Source organism: Sylvia atricapilla, chromosome 3, assembly GCF_009819655.1.
Source record: "Sylvia atricapilla isolate bSylAtr1 chromosome 3, bSylAtr1.pri, whole genome shotgun sequence".
Classification (NCBI taxonomy): domain Eukaryota; kingdom Metazoa; phylum Chordata; class Aves; order Passeriformes; family Sylviidae; genus Sylvia; species Sylvia atricapilla.
This window is the reverse complement of record NC_089142.1, coordinates 23407063-23425775: the sequence shown is the minus strand read 5'-3', so window position 1 is coordinate 23425775 and position 18713 is coordinate 23407063. Positions and strand designations below refer to the sequence as shown.

At 40.4% G+C, this 18713-nt stretch overlaps 1 protein-coding gene across 1 annotated transcript in view; it reads left to right on the top strand.

The window, feature by feature from the left end:
• The window catches only part of ELOVL5 (ELOVL fatty acid elongase 5), a 39952-nt gene that overhangs the window by 16158 nt on the left and 5081 nt on the right, over positions 1-18713 (top strand). Inside the window, 7 exon segments of the mRNA XM_066314953.1 lie at positions 6542-6607; positions 8475-8662; positions 15912-15989; positions 16633-16707; positions 16709-16805; positions 18312-18406; positions 18408-18437. Coding sequence (XP_066171050.1) covers positions 6550-6607; positions 8475-8662; positions 15912-15989; positions 16633-16707; positions 16709-16805; positions 18312-18406; positions 18408-18437 — 621 coding nt within the window. The 5' untranslated portion in view covers positions 6542-6549.

The window sequence follows — 18713 nt, the reverse complement described above, 5'->3', positions numbered from 1 at the left end:
TCTAATTCTTAGTACTTCCATGGGTGTGTTTGTGTGCTTGCTTCCAACTTGCTTTTCCTGCTTGGCCATCATCCTTGGTGTTTTCCTTCTGTCTGAAGTCACCCCATGTCATATGAAGAGCTGTTGAATGCAAGGGGATTAATTTTGTGTGAGTGTTCTAATCCTAGGACAGTCAGATCCCAATCTGAGCTGTTTTAGGTCTGCTGAAGGTGTAAATAAAATTGTAAGAATCTATTATTTCTTGTAACTTACCTATCTGAAGATCATTAGATTCTGATTTCATTAGGTATTGTGTACTGAGTGCAATTAGTTATTCCGTTTTGCAGTATCCTTTCTTGTATTTATTTCTGTTCTGTAAAATACTTTATTATGACATTTCTGTTTATGTAATAAGCTAACTGTTACTGAAGGATTTGAGGGACTAGAGTGACCAGAGAAGTAATGTTATGAAATTACATATATATATATGTAATATATATTCTCCTGTATATTACTCCCTATATATATTTATACACACCCTTGCCCAAAGTCTTCCTTTATCCCGTGCATTTCAAATGGTTTGAAATCCCACTGAGGTTAAACTGTTGGAAACTAGCTTCTCTCCTTCGTCCCACATTTGTAAACTTCCTTATGCTGGTGCTACTGGTGAGTGTGAAAGCTCAGCACTGTGGGTCCTGATGTATCAGCAGCAGGCTGGAGGGTTTGCTGCTGATGCAAAGGGGCCAAAAATCTGAATCATATTACTAAAGACAGAGATGCAAAATAAATTCTTGTATTTGAACAAAACTAAAGTGCAAAATGTGCAGCACTCATGTTTCACCTATTTTCCCATAAAATAAATATACCTAGACTTTCAGATCAATATGGACTATAGTTTATTTGCGGTCCTTTTTATTACTAACATTAAGCATGGTTGGGACCTAAGAGGGTATTCAGAAAGGGTAATCTGGAGCTGGCAGGAAGTTGAAAGGCAAAGGGAATGCATTCAAGGGGCAGTTAAGGCTTGGGGAATATAAAGGAAAAACTGGGCAGCTTTGGCAAATGCACAAAAAATGGTTGACAGCTTTGATTATCAATGCTGTCTTTCAGTTCTCAAGCAGCCGAGTGTTTTCAATTCCAGTATATCTACAGAAGCAAACAGCAGTGTGATCGTTGGGTTTTTGGAGGAGGAGAAAGAGGAGTCACCTCTGCAGTGGCAGGGACTGGGAAACATTACTTTAAAGAGAAAACACAAATCAAAATTTCCAAAAGCAAAGCAAGTGCCTAAATTTAGGCTTTGAAGTCCTAATTTAAGAACAGAGAAAGTGGCTGTTTTCCAGAAAGGCTGAGCAGCCAGGCCTGACAGCACATTTCTCTCAGAAGCCAGAGCAATTATTTAGATGCCTATTTTGGGGGTTTTATTGGAACTCAAGTTCAGGAACTTAGCTGTGAAAACTAGGATCTGTTTCAGGGAGTTCTTGAGCAGCAGGGTGAGAGCTGGAGGATCCTTTTGAAAGGGAGCAGGCACCCAGTGCTTTGAGCTTTCAGCTTAAAATATTGTTTTTTCCTGCTGCTTGATTTGCTTAAAAAGGGTGCCATGGGACAGAAAGCAAACCTTTGTATTTTTTTGCATCATCTTTACACCTGGAAAGTTACTCCAAGAAGAAACTCAAGAAACACCATCAAAATGCGATTAAGCATTCTTAAATTACTTCATGGCATAAATCCTCTAGAATGCATTTTATGTGGAAAGCATAGGAGAGAATTTCCTTTGAAGGGCAGAAGCTGGTTGAAACCCTCCAGTATGTAGTAGCCATTTCCTCAAAGAATAGTTATGTGCATTAGAAGAGCAGGCTGTCAATGCTGGTAGCCTGTATGAAATACTTTCTATAAATAATTTTTTAAAATGTATTCTACAAGAAAAGCATGTTTCTGTGTAGGCTTTGAACTGTATTTTTGCTTGTCACACCAAGAAGCACCAGGGTTATCCATACCTGGACTGAGCAGTAGGGCAGAGCTTCACATCTTCTGCCCAAATATTTGGGTGGCTCCTGGAGCATGGTGTTCATCTCAGCTCATAGTGCCAGAAAGGAACCCAGGAAGCCAAATGATCTGTGGATGACAAAAAAAAAACAAAAAAAAACAAACCTGTCTGTTAAAATCCAGAGAATTACTGAAAAAGTAGTATTTTAATGATGTTGCTCGATCTTGTTTGGGCAAGGTGCAAGTTTACCCTTTGTTATGTTTGTGTTGCAGTATTAAAGTCCAGTAATTTTGTTTGTTTAAAGTATCAGATTCTTTTCTGGATTAGATATTTGGACTTGAAGGACTGAAGTGTCTTCCAGATTGTAAGCCTGAGTGCTCTCAGACTGTGATCCAATTTGCCCTGCTTAAGTGCCTTACTGCACTGGTAAAATTTGGTGGCAGAGAGGGTGATTTCTTCTTCCATTGTAGAAAGGCAGGTTAGGAAAAAATAACTGGTGTCTATAGAGGTAAATGTCTTGAACAGCATTGTTTGGCCTAATTTGGTATTTTTTTTCTGACTTGTAAGTACTGAATAAGGCTATGGATGTCGTCAGTCATTTTCTGCAAGACCTTTTTCACAGTCCCCTACAACATCCTTCCCTCTAAATTGGAGACATATGGATTTGATGGGTGGATTGTTCGCTGGAAAAGAAATTGGTTGGATGACCACATGGAGAGGGTAGTGGTCAGCAGCTCAGAGTCCTGACAGACAAAGTGGAGTCCCTCAGGTCCGTAGTGGGACCAATACTGTTTAATGTCTCCATCAGTGACATGGGCAGTGGGATTGAGTGCACCCTCAGCAAGTTTGCCCACAACACCAAGCTGAGTGGTGTGGTTGACATGCCTGGGGTACCATCTAAAGGGACCTGGACAGGCTCAAGAAGTGAGCCTTGGGAGCCACATGAGGTTTAACAAGGCCAAGTGTAAGTCCCTGTACTTGGGCTGGGGAAGTCCACAGCCACCAGTATGGTTTGGGGGATCGAGGGATTGAGATCATCCCTGCTGAGAAGTACTTGGGGCTGCTGGTAGAGGAGAGCTGGCAAATGTACTTGTAACCCAGAAAACCAATTGTGTCCTGGCTGCATGAAAAGTAGCATGGCCAATAGGATGAGGGAAGAGATTCTGCCCCTCTGCTCTGGTGAGACCCCACCTGTAGTGTTGCATCCAGCTGTGGGGTCCTCACAACAGGAAAGACACGGACATATTAGAGTGGAACTAGAGGAGGCTTGAGAGCTGGAGGACCTCTCCCTATGGAAACAGGCTGAGAGAGTTGGGGCTGCTCAGCCTGGAAAAGAGAAGGCTCCAGGGAGATCTTATTGTGGCCTCCCAGTACCTAAAGGGGCCTACAAGGAAAATGGGTACAAAGTTTTTAATAGGGACCATAGTGTTAGGACAAGGGGCACTGGTTTTGAACTAAAAGAAGGCAGATTTAGACTAGATGTAAGAAAGTTTTTTTCAGTGAGGGCGTTGGAACACTGGAACAGGTTGGTCACAGAGATGCCCCATGCACGAAAGCTTTCAAGGTTGGATGAGGCTCTGAGCATCTTGATTGGAAGATGGTGGGATAGTTGGACCAGATAAGCTTCAAAGGTCTCTTCCAAACCAAACCATTCCACTGTGAATAGTGAGCCTTGCTGTGGGATGACTTATAGGTAAAGGGGCATTACTGCTGACATTACTATTCATGTATGTGGTCAGCTGCAGAATTTGCTTACTATCAGTATTAGGAAATATGCCGATCAGTGTTTCAAATGGCCACTGGTTTAATTTTTCTGGGAGTCGATGTTTCTCTGAATTGGGAAACTATTCTAATTTAAAAAGAACCCTTGTAGTTGCTGCTGTTGAAGCAGTGTTTAATGTTGTGTGGCTGTTGGCAGGAGACTTGATGCATTTTCACATGACCCCCTCTGAACAAAAGCAGATTGTTTCCTTCTGTTTTTCTGTTACACAAATGAGTTCCTTTTGAAACAATTTCTTTTTCTGCAAATTCTGGAAATCGACACCAGGACTAGTTTTTCCTTTGCCGTATCTTTTACAATCTGCTGTCTGATAATGCTGGCACAAAAAGCTGCTTTGGGGTACCAGCCCAAAAAAGCTGAGACCTCTGCAGAAAGCCTCCTCCTCTTGGGGAATGAGTTTTTCTTCCAGTTTTATGGAGGGCTTCAGGGTCGACTTACATTTCTTGCTGTCTTTACTATAGCTAGGCGGAGTTTGTCTCTGGTTTCTTAGTTGTTTCATTGACATATGCATTTTTAGTGTCCCGTAAATGTAGCAATGTATGTAGCAAGTCAGTTCTGGATTGAGCTTTTGTGTATATTTTAGTATAACAAACCTTTGGTTTTGTACCAGCCTCTGCCATCTGAAGCCTTTGCCTGTGAGAAGTGAGTCAGATGCAGATTATTGGCTGATGCAGTGCTGCATTACTTGACCAATTAGTACTGGATCAAAAGAGCAACAAATTGATCAAGTGGGGATCTCAAACAACAAAACTAATCATCCACCAGGGATTTGGTTTCGTGGCAATATTTAATAGCTGACAAATTTTAAAAAAAGATGGGGTGACAAAAAAAGGTGCTTTCTCTAAGTATGTTCTTTTCTCCTTGTAATTATATACTCATTTCTTACAGCCTTCCTGATGTTCATGCTTCTGGTGACACAAATTATATTTCCTTATTCTTGGGACACCAGTGTGCCAGTGCTGTGGCTGTTCACACAAGTGCTCACAGTTCCATAGCTGGTGAGGTGACATAATCTCAAAAATGCACTTTCTTCTGAAGTGTTTGCTTACTTGGGCTGGGCTTCGTAAGTCAGAAAATAAAGCCAGTATGAATTAGGGCTGCAAAATACTTTTCACACTTCTGGTTCTTTTGATCAGGCTCTTTTGTTTATGCCTGGTGACTAGATTCCAGTGATGTTTCTGTGGCTTTCTGTAGTCCCAAGCAGTATGACACAGAAGGGAAAGTCTCTTCTGTGTGTCCCTGAGAGCCCTGCAGGGAACGGTGGGTGGTGGTGCAGGCAGAAGTCCTCAGGGAGCCTTTTGGCCTCCTGCCTGGGGCTCTGCACTGGAAGGGATGTGGGCTTATGTAGAAGACCACAGAATGGAAATGCATGACCTAAGCGCCTTGTATTTGCTTGCTCCCATGGGAAGTCAAAGCCCCTGCAGGCCTTCCAGCACTGGCTCCAGTCCCACTTGGGACTGAGGAGAAAGCGTAATTTGGATCCTGCTTGGCTTTTCTTGTTGGACCTGGATGAAATTGAGGTTTCAGTCCCAGCTGTCTAAAATCAGAGGCTATATGATTAATTTAATGTGCATACATCAGAAATCCCCTAGAGATGGGATTTTCACAGGTGGAAGAGAGATAGTTCTTTAGGTAGAACTAAAAAAAAAAAAAAGATACTAACTTTTTTTTTTTCTAGGAACTACATGTAAGCTTGTGTAATTGGTGCTGTGGGTATACTGACAGCTTGTGTTGCTGATGTTATTTTCTCATAGCTAAAAGTTGTTAATATTAGTACTTTAGGAAAGGAGAAACACCACAAAGTGAAAACCATTCTATTAGAACTGGATAAAATGTTATTAGTGAAAGTACAATACAGTTCTGGATAGAAAAGAGGAAATTGAAAGGGTTGGGATTCTTTTGGTTTTTCTTAATGAAGAAGAAAATTACTTCCTCTTCTCTTAAGAATAGCTTTGTGCACTAGAGTTGCAAATAGAGTTGTCCCTGCTCATGGACAGTGTTGCTGCTTCTTTCCTGCTTTAACCATAGCAAGGTACCACAGCGTAGGTGCCTCCGTGTACAGACCATGTGCTGCCAATAAAGAGTGGCCCCGTGAGGAGCTGACAGATGACATTTGAATCACTCTATTGATACCAGATGAATTTCTCTGGAAATGACCTACTTTAAGCAGTTTCTGGAACTGGAGATGCTCATCCCATGAGATGCTGTGTTTTCTCTCTGAACTCTGCAGTCCTCTCTGTCACTCAGTGACTGTTGATCTCTTGGTTTTATGGACTGTTAATCAGAGCTGTAATCAGTCACCTATCTGCAGGTGATAGCAGAGCCAGTTTTTACTTTTTTTCCTCCTTCCCTCCTCCTCTCTAGCTAGCCTTGGTAGTTATTTGAAACTCTTTGAGAAAGCCAGCAACATTGAAATTTTTAGATAAAGACTATGAAGCTATTTTAAATAACTCCAATCCTCCTCCTTGTTGAGGGATCTTTCAAGATGCCAGCTTTTATTTGTGTGTACAAAATACAGAATAAGAAAGAACTTCAGGTTAATCTGAACTCATTATTTTAAGCTTGTGTGCATTTATAACTATGATTAAGTACTTCACTGGGAAATGTAGCTCATACACCAATGACTCTCTGAGACTAGAATAAGCTTTATGTACTTAATATATGCTGAGAAAGTCTGCTATGTTTGCTCGAATTTTTGCATACTAATATGTTCTTTGTTAACCCTAATAGAATGTGTTCAGATGGTTAAACTATTTTCCTGAGTGGAAGAACTAACTTTCTCCTTTTCATTTCAGTAGGTTGTAGAATGGAACTAATGGATAAAACAATCAATAGTTACTTTGATGTTTGGCTTGGACCCAGAGGTAAGATTTCTCAAATGTTAACACATAAATGAAACTGATCATACTAGAACATAAGAAACATTTTGCCTCTAACTTGACATTTACAGGTGACTACTTTCTTTAGGATCTGCAGTGCACCAAAATGTCTGATGGTGTAATAAATAAGACACTATTCAGTGCTCCTGATCTTTTGACCTGAAGGGGTCATTCCTCTTACTCTCAGTTAAGCTCAGTAAGCCAAGTTGTTTGTCTTTGTGGGTGACTTACCTCACTCAGATCTTTGCTGCCTTTTTGTTTTTTTTCTTCTTTTTAATTTAGTAATAGCTTTTATTCTAAAAAAGCCACTTCAATTTGAATTTAATTAAATAAAAAATACTCTTGCGTTCATAACTAGAGCTTCTCTGGAATTTTTCACTCAAAATACCTGTAGTTTTTGGAAAACAGTGCTGCTTTGAAACCATTCTTTTTTGAAGCAGCAAGAGTTTTGGTAGGTTTTGCCCAGAGAAAAACTCTAAAGGTGGAGAACTGCAGTCCTGGTCAATGTGAGGAAGCAAAAGGCTGTGGAACCAGGACAAGTGGTGGCCTCATGCTCTGGGCTTGGGTAGGATGGTCCAGTTCCACCTGGTTCTGACCAGGGGAATTAAATGACTGCATCCTGCACGCAGTGTGCAGAGCAGTGCTGCTCAGGGGCCTGTGCTTTCTTCTTCTGACTGCTGCAGTAATGCCTTTTCTCTGTCCCACTCAGGACAGTGATAGTGCCCCTTCTTCACAGGAGAAAAAGCCTTTGATGGAAAGATGGAAAAAGCCTTTGATTATTCTAAGTGTGTTTTCTGTTTGCTTTTATTAATATCTCAGTGCCATTGTTGCCTTTCTTTATAATAACTAAACCTGTTTAAATTAGCCTGAATGTTCTAATATAACATATTGCAATGTACTGGCATATGGTCTCTGTTTGCTGTGTAAGAAAAATCATGAACCATAAAGGTGGCAAATCCAGACAATTCCCTGGCTTACCTACCTGCTTTCCAACCTACAGTTTTAAGGCCTCATTTCTTACATTCAAGATCAATGTATGACTCCTTTAAAATTCAGTCGAGACTGTGAATGACAGCAGTACTTGAATTGTTCATTTATAGTTTAGTTAACTTGGTTTCAGTACTTTGGGCTGACTTTAGGGAGAGGAGTGCTGTTGCTAGGTATGGACAACACAGTTGTGATTCAAAAGGATCACAGTGATGTTCCAAATAGTCCCCTAAAATTCTCTGATTCAGGGTGGTTTATGTGCTTTTCCTGAGAAGTCAATCCATTGCCAAACTAGACTGGTTACTCAGGTGGGACTGACTGTTCTGTGTTCCACTGCTCATACAAGGACTCTAAAATTTAATTCTTTCTAATAGCTCATACATAAGTCTATTAGTGTTAGTATTGACTGGAAAATAATTATCAGGATCATCCACCTATAGCTACAGAGGTATCTGCTTCACTCCTAGGTGTGCTGGCTCTAGGAGATGAGATGTGTACCATCAGGAAGGGTTGGTTTGAGAAAATAAAGGGGAGAGATTTGTTGAAGCTTTTCTTTATCATTTTATCTGTGGTATTCTAGTTGGTGACAGTTCTGAGTGGTAATGAGTAAAAAGCAATAGTGCTAATAACTTAAGAATATTTTTCCCTTAGGAAAGTAATTGTTTCTGCTTTCTTAAATAGGTAAACAAAATATTGTTGTTTGTAATTAGCATTGTAGCCCTTAGTAAAGGTCTTGCAGCACTTCCTTCGTCTTTCCTTGGTATTCCAGCACTAGAAGCATTTTGGGTACAGCTATTTTAAAATGTGTTGAATTCTTCTCCTTACAAAATCTAAGTGTTTGTATGTTTTTATTTGTTTGTTTCAGACCCCAGAGTAAAAGGATGGCTTCTTCTGGAGAACTATACACCTACCTTTATCTTCTCAGTCTTGTACTTACTAATTGTATGGCTAGGACCAAAGTACATGCGGAATAAGCAGCCGTTCTCATGCAGAGGTATTCTAGTCATCTACAACCTTGGACTTACACTGCTCTCTCTGTATATGTTTTATGAGGTAAGAGAAAAAGGGTAGGTCAGGCTTATTTTGCAGTGTCTGTTTTAATTACGTTGGCTCAACATTGAAAATAATCTCTGAGCAGTGCATCTAAATTCGGGAAGCATCTGCAGAAATGATGCAGCCATTTTCAGTGTTGCTTCTCTGGGGAGAAAACCCTAATTGTAATGTTGCCTCTGAGGATGCTGTGAAACAAACCTTGCCTTAAACATTTTTCTGACCTTGGTTCAAGTGTTTCAAATGCACTTTTCTCAGTGGATGCAAGTGAAGGCCTGATTTTTCAGCATGAGCCTGGCTACGCCTTCAGTAACTTCTCCTTACTCAATGTGATTATGCTGGTGGACTGTACAAAGTACTTTGTGGCAAAACTGGCTTTATCTGGAGGGCAAAACGTTTTATTTACTTGTGTTTAATCACATACACACTCCTTGCATTTATTTCTGTACGTTTACAATTGGTTCTTTTGCATACTCCTAGTTTTGGTGGAAAAAAGAAATGTTGCTGAAACAGTGCCATTGTGATTCATCTGTTTCTTTGAGCTTAAAATCTAAACATACAGATATATTTCAGACTGAATTGAACATTCTGTGGACTTACTTCCTTTCATAAAAACCCAAAGATTTAGGCAGTGTAAAGTTTTCCACTTCCCAGAGAGCTCTTTAGCTGCTTTGACTCAGAACTGTGTGTTTTTGTTCAAGTGAAAATTAAGAACTATGATTGTGTAAATAAAGATGTGGTCAGAAAATTATTCTTTTGCTTTAATGTTCAGAACATTCTGGAGCACTTTTAACCAAAGTGTTCTTTCTTCTGTAAGGAGATATTTCATTTTCACATCCTCTTTTCCGTTCTTTAAAATTCTACACAGCCTTTCAAATACAACTAGGGCTAAAAACTATCTAATTCTCTTTTCTTTTCTTTTCTTTTTTTCCGTTTCTTGTCTTTTCTTTTCTTTTTCCTTTTCTTTCTTTTTTCTTTTTTTTCTTTCCTGTTTTTTTTCTTTTTCCTCTTACGTTTGTTCTCTTTTTCTCTCTTCTTTTCTTTTTTTCTCTTCTTTTTCCTCGTGCTTTTCTCTTCTTTTCTCTTCTTTTCTCTTCTTTTCTCTTTTCTCCTTCTTTTCTTTGTCGCGTCTTTTCTCTTGCTTTCCCTCTTCTCTTTTTCCCTCTTCTCTTCTCTTCTCTTCTTTGGTCCTCTGTCTTTTCCTCTGGCTTTTTCTCTTCTGTTCTTGTTCTTTTCTTTCCCCTCCTCTTCTTTTTTTTTTCTTTTTTTCTTTTCTTTTCCTCTCTTCTTTTCTTTTTCTCTTCTCCCTCTTCTTTCTCTCTTTCTTCTTCTCTTCCTTTCTCCTTCTTTCTCTCTCTTTTCTCTTCTCTTCCTTCTCTTCTCTTCTCCTTCTCTTCTCTTCTCTTCTCTTCTCTTCTCTTCTCTTCTCTTCTCAGCTTAGAAGTGTATATAAGCTGCAATTCTTAAGTTTGTAGTTAATTCTGTAGTGTTTTACAAGGCGAGTTTAGAGATGAAGTGATTTCAGTTCAGTGTTATTTTCTCTTGTGTACCGAATTGTCTACTCAAAAATTACTGGGTTAGGTTATTAAGAAATCTGATACTTAATTGTTCAGTTCGGAGCAGTTTTGGGTTCAATAGGTACTTGGAACTACTTGTGTTCTTGATGTGCTTACATTTCTAACCTCCTTGTCACTGTGTTATAGTCCAGAAAAAATGTGTGTTGATCAGTTTAATTTGTCTAAATGTAGTGTTGATGTTGACTTCAATGTCTATCTACATTATTTTATGCAGATATTACTTACAGTTATATAGTGATCTATTGTTTTAACCTCCAGTTATGTTATTGAGAGTTTACAAGTGGAGACTTTTCATCAGTTGTACCAAATGTGGATAAAACTCTCAGGACAGCCAATCTTTCTTCTTTGAATACTTGGAATAATACTCATAGTTTGTAAATTTCTGTAACATTCTGCTGTGTTACAAAACCTGCTGGTAAATTTAAATAGAAAATAGCTGACTGTTGGTCCTATAATAATTTTTTTTGCTAACAGTAAACTGGTTACCAAGGGAGGATTGTTATCTGAGGAAGTCTTCATACTTCTAACCAGATAATAGCTTTCATATTGTGGAGCAATAACACATTAAAATACAGTGAATATTAAGACCCCGCCTTCCTATATAATGAAATGTTTTAAATGAAAATGAGTGTTGCTCTTAATCTAATATTATCCATTTGAAAGTGTTCATTAGTATTGCAAATACACCTTCTTGTAAATGAGCATACATGAAGCTAGAGCATTATGAAGATCATTAAATACATGACAGTGGCAATGAAATGTGCTTGGCAGCACTTAGAAGCTGGATGTGAGCAAGCGATGCTCTACAAGGGGGCTGATCCCATAAAATTGCTGCAAGCAAGAGCCATGCTGATACAACACCACACTGCTTGATGTTTGAAGAGAGAGAGTCAAGGGCACAGGGAAAGAATGGGTTCTTGCACCTCCAGGTATGTTCTCTATCTGAAGTACCTGCACAACTACCCCTGTTGGTGCACAGCTGTGATACCCCTTAGTTGTATTTCATCAGTCCTGGAATTTTCCTTTGAAGGATTAGCCATATATTACTAGCAATTTATTGTACACTTACTTGATTTAAGACAGAATGAGGAACAGCATCCAGAAAATTTGTGTAACTCCCTGTTCTCTCTCCTTGTTGACCTTTTGAGTTTCAGTTGGATTAAAATTTTTCAGACCTACTGTGGGAAAATCATAAAATGTTACCATTTGTTAACTTATTTAGTAGCATGTCTGAAAAGAAGTTGCTTTAATAGCTTGTGTACAATACACCTGAAACCCTACTTTGAAGTTTTTCCTGAGTTACAACTATGGTGATTCAGGTCATGATTCATAGCATCACAGCTCATTTGCATATTATGTGGCCAAAACAAGATGTTAAAGTGAGGCATTCTCCCAACTGGGATGAAAAGGATGATTACTTAGTTTTCTGACCTTTATGTCTGAATGCTTGTAAGCAACACCATGGGGAATTTGGCATCATAGGATTTGTATCTAGATATTGTGTACTTTGGTCTAAAATCACTAGAAATCTTAGAGCTCTTATGTGGAACCTAGTAGTTTGGTCTGTGCTTGCTGCTGTACCTTTTTTATTGGGATAGTTATGACTTGCTGGGTTTTGGTATAGAGAAGTGGATTGCTCTTGTCCCAGACAATATAACAGGCAAGGCAGATCTAGGGGAGCTGGAGAGAGCTTTCTCCAGGCTAATTTGTCACATACTTCAGGAGGACAGGATGTCCTTTAGGGACAATCAATGTTTTATTCTGTGAAAATTTACAGTGCTTGGACATTAAGAAGAAATAATGCTCTACATCTCAGGCAGGGGCATTAAGGGGTGGCTTCCTGCATGGTGAAGAAGGTGCCTGGCAGGACTGCCAGGGGGGTTATAGGATATGGGCTGATGACCTGCTGGCTGGCAGAGCCGTATCTGGAGGAGCTGCAGGAGGCTGGAACAGCAAAGGCAGCACTTCTTCCCCTGTGCTGCTCTGCTGGGATCACAAGGCATCTTGCAACACTGTGAGTAGGGCCTGTGCTTCTCTGCTTGAGTCTCAGCTGGGTGATTTAGTAAAGAGGGGAGAGTGCCAGGTACCCAGTTACAGACCTGTGTTATTTTGGGGGAGTTTGTTAGCAAAACTGCCAAGTGATCTGGACCACCTGAGCTACATTAGAGAAAACTGGTCAATGATGAAGGCTCACTTTCTCAAGTGATCTCTTTACTGTCTTTTTTCTTCATCTGAAAAATTATTTCCCCACTGAATCTGCCAGAGGAAAGTCTTAGGTTTTCCTGGTGACTAAGGTGTTGCATATGCTGTAGAAAAGGTTTTAGGAAGCAGAGGACTCTGTGCAGAGGTGCTCTGTCATGTGAGCCACGAGTGGCAGCTAGGCTGCTCTTTCCTCTCCCTTTCTTCTCACCCTCCTGAAGCCCGTATCTCTGCCCGGGGTGACTGCATTCTGTAAAGATAAAGTTCATGTCTGTGCAGGCATTTGCTTGCTTTTATCAGATGTGAACTTCTGTTTCTCTTCATTCTAATCTAGGTCTGGTTTGAACCTTGTAAGCCCATCACGCCTTGACAGCGTGATGCAGTGCTAGGTCCCTTATCTGCCCCTCTCAGTGAGTCTCAGACTTCAGTTTTATCGTGAGAAAAAACAAAATCCTCCCCAGTAACACCTCTCCTCCACCCAGTCAAGCTAGTGTTAGTGTCCTGGCCTATTTGGTAGCGGAGTTGATAAAAAAGCACGTGCTGCAGCATTTTAAAAAATCAGCAACAGAATTGCAAAATGAAAGCGATAGGAAAAGAGAAAACTTCATTGCAGGGGAAGAAAGTGTGAGCTGTTTCAGCACAAATACTACCTTGAGCTGCAGGTTTTTCCCCTGAGCTGAGGGACTTAACATTGAGTTTGAGTATCATTTTAATTGGCTTATGAAGGAACTGTCTTTTTGTGCTGTTTCAACCACATGAAGTGGTTTGCTCAAGTGCAAATGGTTATAATGCCCTTTTCTGGACATGTAAATTTCTGGAGAGAAGATTTGCCTGTGGTTGTTCAGCAGCAGGCTGGACTCCTGCCAGCCTGAAGATGAAGGACTTCTGGAGACAGTGGGCAAGGAAGGAGAGGTTGTCTCAAGGCTCTGTTGACAAGAGAAGCCACCACTCTGTTTCTGGGAAAACTGTTCGTAGACCAACTGTACACAGACCTACTGTACACATCCAATGGTGTAAAGAGATCTTGGAAATGCTGCCCATCCAGGGCGCAGACCACAACAAGTGTGAGCAAGAACTTAAATGCACTGCTGGAAATTTCTGACCCCTCTTTACTGCTTTTGTGGCAGCAGGGAAGCAGCTCCCTGGGGCTGTACTCGTGCATAATGGAGCCATTTGTGGTCATGTTTCAAAGTGATCTTTTGGTTTTGTTTTCTGAAGCCTTCCAACACGTGCTGAAAGCATTGTGGGTGCAAGAAATAGTGGTGCCAGACAAAGGAGCAGCTGGCTAATGTGGAAGAAGATATTTACATGCTGTATGTTGCACTGAGTAAAGTTTGTGGGCAGCTGTAGGGGCTTTTACCAATTAATTCCTTCTGGAAAGGAAGGGAATGAAATTATTTTTGTAACTACACTGGCTATTTATATGATAAAAGATGCTGACATTTCCTACAAATGTTGCTTTGCTTATGTCATTTGTGGCTGTAAGAGTATTACAATTCCTAGTACAAAAACATAATCTTTTGTAAGCAAGGGAGTACTCAGGTTGAGCTGAAGCCATTGCTCATAGCCACACTGATGCGATTGTCCTTTAGAAAGGTGGGATCCATGGAGACACCTTGGGTTGCTTTACGCTTTAGGTGGTGAACATGGACCGCTTGCAGGAAAAACTGTCTGGATTCACTATGCCAGCCTTTACTGGGAAGAAGTTTATGGAGTGCAGCATTAATGATGGACGTTGTTTGGATTAATTACAATACAAACAACGTTTTTCCTTCTATTCCTGACACTTCCTTCAACTATGAGAACTGTATGAAAACATCAGTAAGCTCTTACCATGATCACAGCACGATGTGGTCTTCTCGTGTGGCCCTTGCAAGGCCACTCAGTCTTTCTCTCAGTAGCCTCAAAGTGGCTTGGTGCAAAGCTTGCTCTGGGGCACAGACAGTCCTTTGGCAAGGTACCACTTCTAAACTGGTGTCCTCTGCAGCCAGGAGAGGTGTCCTTCCATGGCTGCCTTCCCTTTGTTGCTTGGGTAGGGAAATGCCTGGGTGCTGCTGATGTGCACGGCTGCCCTACCCTTGCTGTGGCAGGGTGCTATTGATTTATCTCTAATACATGAGATACCTCCAGGTCTGTATATTACTACATGTACCTTTTTTCCCCTAAATTGCAGCAATAATTCTATCTCAGAAGGTCAAAAATAATGACCTAGGCTGACTGAGTATTTTAAAAGCTAATTTAGGGGGAAAATGATGCATGAAAGAAATAACATTGGGGAAAGGTAGATCATTTAAGTGATAGTCTTTATTGAACCTTTTAAAATTAGTTTCCTGTTCACAGTTCTGAGCAGCATTTAGCCATACCAGTTATTGTAGTCCATTAATCAAGTGATCTTTTAAAATCACTTTTAGTACAAGGAGTTTCTACTGTGGTTTTGCAAAGCTATTTTTTATTCTGCAGATAGATAAGGCCAAAAACATACAACTTTTTTTTTTTGCCTTTCAGATGTCTTTTGAGATACCTAACAATTTTTTTTTCACTTGGGAGTTGCCTAAAGTTACTCCTCTCCTCATGCTATTCACAAGAGGAAGGACATCTTTATAAACAATGTCCAATGATCCCTTCTGTTGAGATATTAAAGGGGATCTTGTTCATGTCCTTGCACATGCTCCCTCCTCCCATTCTACCCTCAACCATCCTACCACCTCTTACCCATCTGTGAAAGGGCGAGAACATCCAGTGTGGATTTTGTTTCTCTAGAGATTTGAGACAGCCCCTCCACAGTGGACGACACACCCTGTCATCTGTCATGACTAATAGGTGGTCATTACTCTTAATAGTGATTCTGTTATGTTTGAGGTGTTACTTGTTACGCCAGGAATTCAGGCAGGCAGTGGCATATCCTGCAGAGGAAGTCACTTTATTGGGAAGGAGTTATGTGCTTGGGATGATGAATTGCTTAAAAGATCTTGAAGAATGGCAATGCAGTGAAGCATCTGTTGTTAGCTGTTAAGGAAAGCAAAGCAGAAAATATGCTCTGTCACGTGGTTGAAAATATTGTAGTCACATCTCTTGAGTAAAAAATTTCTTAAATATGTAACTTTCCAGAAGAAATCAGGAGAAAAATGTCTTTACTGAACTTTGGTTATTTACTTTCTCCAACAATGAGATCATCAGCAAAGAAGATTTCTTGAGAATCTGTTGGAATATGACTCTGAAGATGCTCACACTGTGTGGGATAAGTGGGGATAAAATGTTACCTCCTATTTTTATTCTGCTATACCCCAATTGGGAGAGTTTAATTTACCCTTCATTATGATTCAATCACTGCTTGGAGCTTGATTTCAATGCCACCCTCAGGTGCCCAGGATTCTCTTGACACCAGATGTCTGGGCAGAGCCACTGTGGAGATTTGCAAGTGCCATGGAGCTCAGCCTTCTCGCCAAATAACACTTCCTGTTTTTTTATTTGCTCAGCTGGTGACAGGAGTATGGGAAGGAGGATACAATTTCTTCTGTCAGGATACACACAGTGGAGGGGAAGCTGATATGAAGGTACAGTAATCGAGACTTAGAGCTGGTAATGTTTCAAATTGTTCACTTGAGTGTAAGTGGAGAGCAGAACAGTATTGATTATGCACATTTTGCTTAAACTAAAAGCTTCTTTCTGCCTTTTGCAGTACAATGGACAATGCACTGTCAGACATAATAGTTAATCTATGATACATTTATAGCTGGTATTTTTGTAAGTAATTATGTGCAAATTTTCAAGTGTCCCTAGATCAAAAAATGAGGACCTGGACTTCAGACTGTATCCAACCACTCTGTGTTGAGACTACCCTTCTCTTTCTGAGATGTGGTGATGATTTCTTCTAGTCACACTTCTGACCTCTCCTTTACAGAGAGCACTGCAGCACCAGCTGTAGTTGAGTGTTTTCTTATTTCTCCCAGGACAATCCAGGTGCACAGCAGTAGCTTCATGAAGCAGTCTTTGTCATCCTGTTTTCAGCTATGGCTGTAGATTTGTACCTCGATCTCTTATGGAGAAACTTAAGGCAGAAGTATTACAGAAGATCCTAGCAGTGTCTTCAATCCGAGTAGTGCAGGACAGAATCTGGATTTTAATTACTTAGATAACGTAAGAGTTGAAAGCCCCCACAATGTGCAGTGCTTCTAAAACTTGTGTCCTCCTTTCCAGATCATACGTGTCCTCTGGTGGTACTATTTCTCCAAACTCATTGAGTTCATGGACACCTTCTTTTTCATTTTGAGGAAAAAACAATCATCAGATCACTGTTCTGCATGTCTACCACCATGCAACAATGCTGAACATCTGGTGGTTTGTTATGAACTGGGTGCCTTGTGGTCACTGTAAGTACTGGGTTATGGTGGGGGAACATTTGCAACAGGGGCTTTGTTTTAGTGGTCTTTTGATTGAACCAGACATCTCTGGTACCTTCAGCTGCAGGATTTGTTCTGTATATATTAAGCTGCTTTGTGAATTGCAACTGTTGTAGGTGGTTGCAGGAGTTAAGCTGCCAGCACAGCCTCTAGGAAAGGAATGTCTATGTAGTTCGAAGAGTTTGTGTGGCAGTGTGACATTTCAGGTGCATTAGCCAAGGTCAGATACCCATCAACCTTGCTCTCTATTTTTTGCTGTACAGACCTTCTGACAAAACAATACTCTTTTCCAAGTCAAGCCAGAAGCTGTTTCAGCTGTAAAACAGCTAAAATATCCTTGTCCTTGTATCTGTAAAGTTCAGTTGAGATATGACTCTTAATTTAATCTCGTTATACCACTGGCCTTAACAAATGGTTTAAATTAAAATCTTGTGCCCTGAGCACTAATGAACATGAGCAAATGAATTTTAAGTGGAAGATTTCCATGTCTCTCTTGTCTAAATCCTGCTAACCTTTGGCAATCTGGCTTTAATTCTTTATTTCCAATGTGCTTAGCTGGCATCTGGTTTCCTAACTGCATTAGTCTAGCTTAGCTGTGGTTAGGATGTGCAGCTTATATACTGGCTTTGTTGAACACTCCATTCAAGAAAAAACCTTTTCAAACCAAATGGATGTGAGCTACTGGCAGTGCAGACCAAGAGGCTGCATTCCTCAGGAGTCTGCTCTCTGAGCATAGAAACTCGTATTTGTTTTGTGTTGTCAGCACAACAGTGAGTAATACTGAACTTAGAAAAAGTCTGCATCTGGAACACATTCTCCTCCAAGGAAGTCAATTCTTGTTCGTACAGCAGTCAAAACTGCATATACTTAGAATCTATCTCGTGCTCATGTGGTTTTGAAAACCTTTTGTGCTATTCCTGGTCATGTATTTTTCTTCTTCCAAGCTTTATGTTCTGTTGTGTCATCACAGTTCTGTGCAGTTCAGTGTTAAGCTAGAAGTTTCTTTAATGACTAAAGGTACTGTAAACAAGGACAAATAAAATAGCTAACTTGCAGTTCCTGGAGGTATCTGAAGCTTTTGGTTATAAATGACAAAATTGGCTCCTGCCTGGAAGGAAGTGAAATCAACCTAAAAGTAGATGGGTGAAGCTACTAATTTTTTGGTATGTGAGCATTCCTCCTTTTTATCAGTTTCCTCAGTTCCCTTGAGAAACCATAATGTAGATGTGAAAAAGAGTAACTTGAGGAAACAGAACCAGAAGGGTGGAGTAAAGCACAAAGCTCCTAAGCAGCTCAGCTACTCCACTGGGTAGGCAGAGTAAAAAACAGGGTAAAAAAAGAACCTCTTGCTTTTCTTCTAGGAGAAATCATATTTAAATGGTAACATTTTGAACTTGTTCTTTTTGTAGGTTCCATGAAACAGCATGTTCCTTCTTGGTAATGCAGTGTACTTATTTTTTCCTTGCCTTTTTTTAGCTTACTTTGGTGCCACACTGAACAGCTTTATCCATGTCCTCATGTACTCCTACTACGGACTGTCTGCTGTTCCAGCAATGCGTCCTTATCTGTGGGTGGAAGAAGTACATCACTCAGGGGCAGCTGGTGAGTGATTTGCTCTTCAGTGCTTCAGCAGGCTCTTGGATTCAGGATGAGGTCCTCTTGTCTTTACTGAGTCAGGAATTTTGGAAGAGGGTAGAAGAAGAGAGAATGAGAGCTAGTACTTTCTACATCTTGTAGTGCCTACATCACCTTGGAAATCCAGCTTCTGCATGTCTGTTTGCTCTGTATTCAGGACAATGGGGGACTGGGGACTGGGGGTGTACATGAATCAGTGCTGAGGTCTGTGGGATCTTTCCCTCCCTCACCATGTTGTGTGGC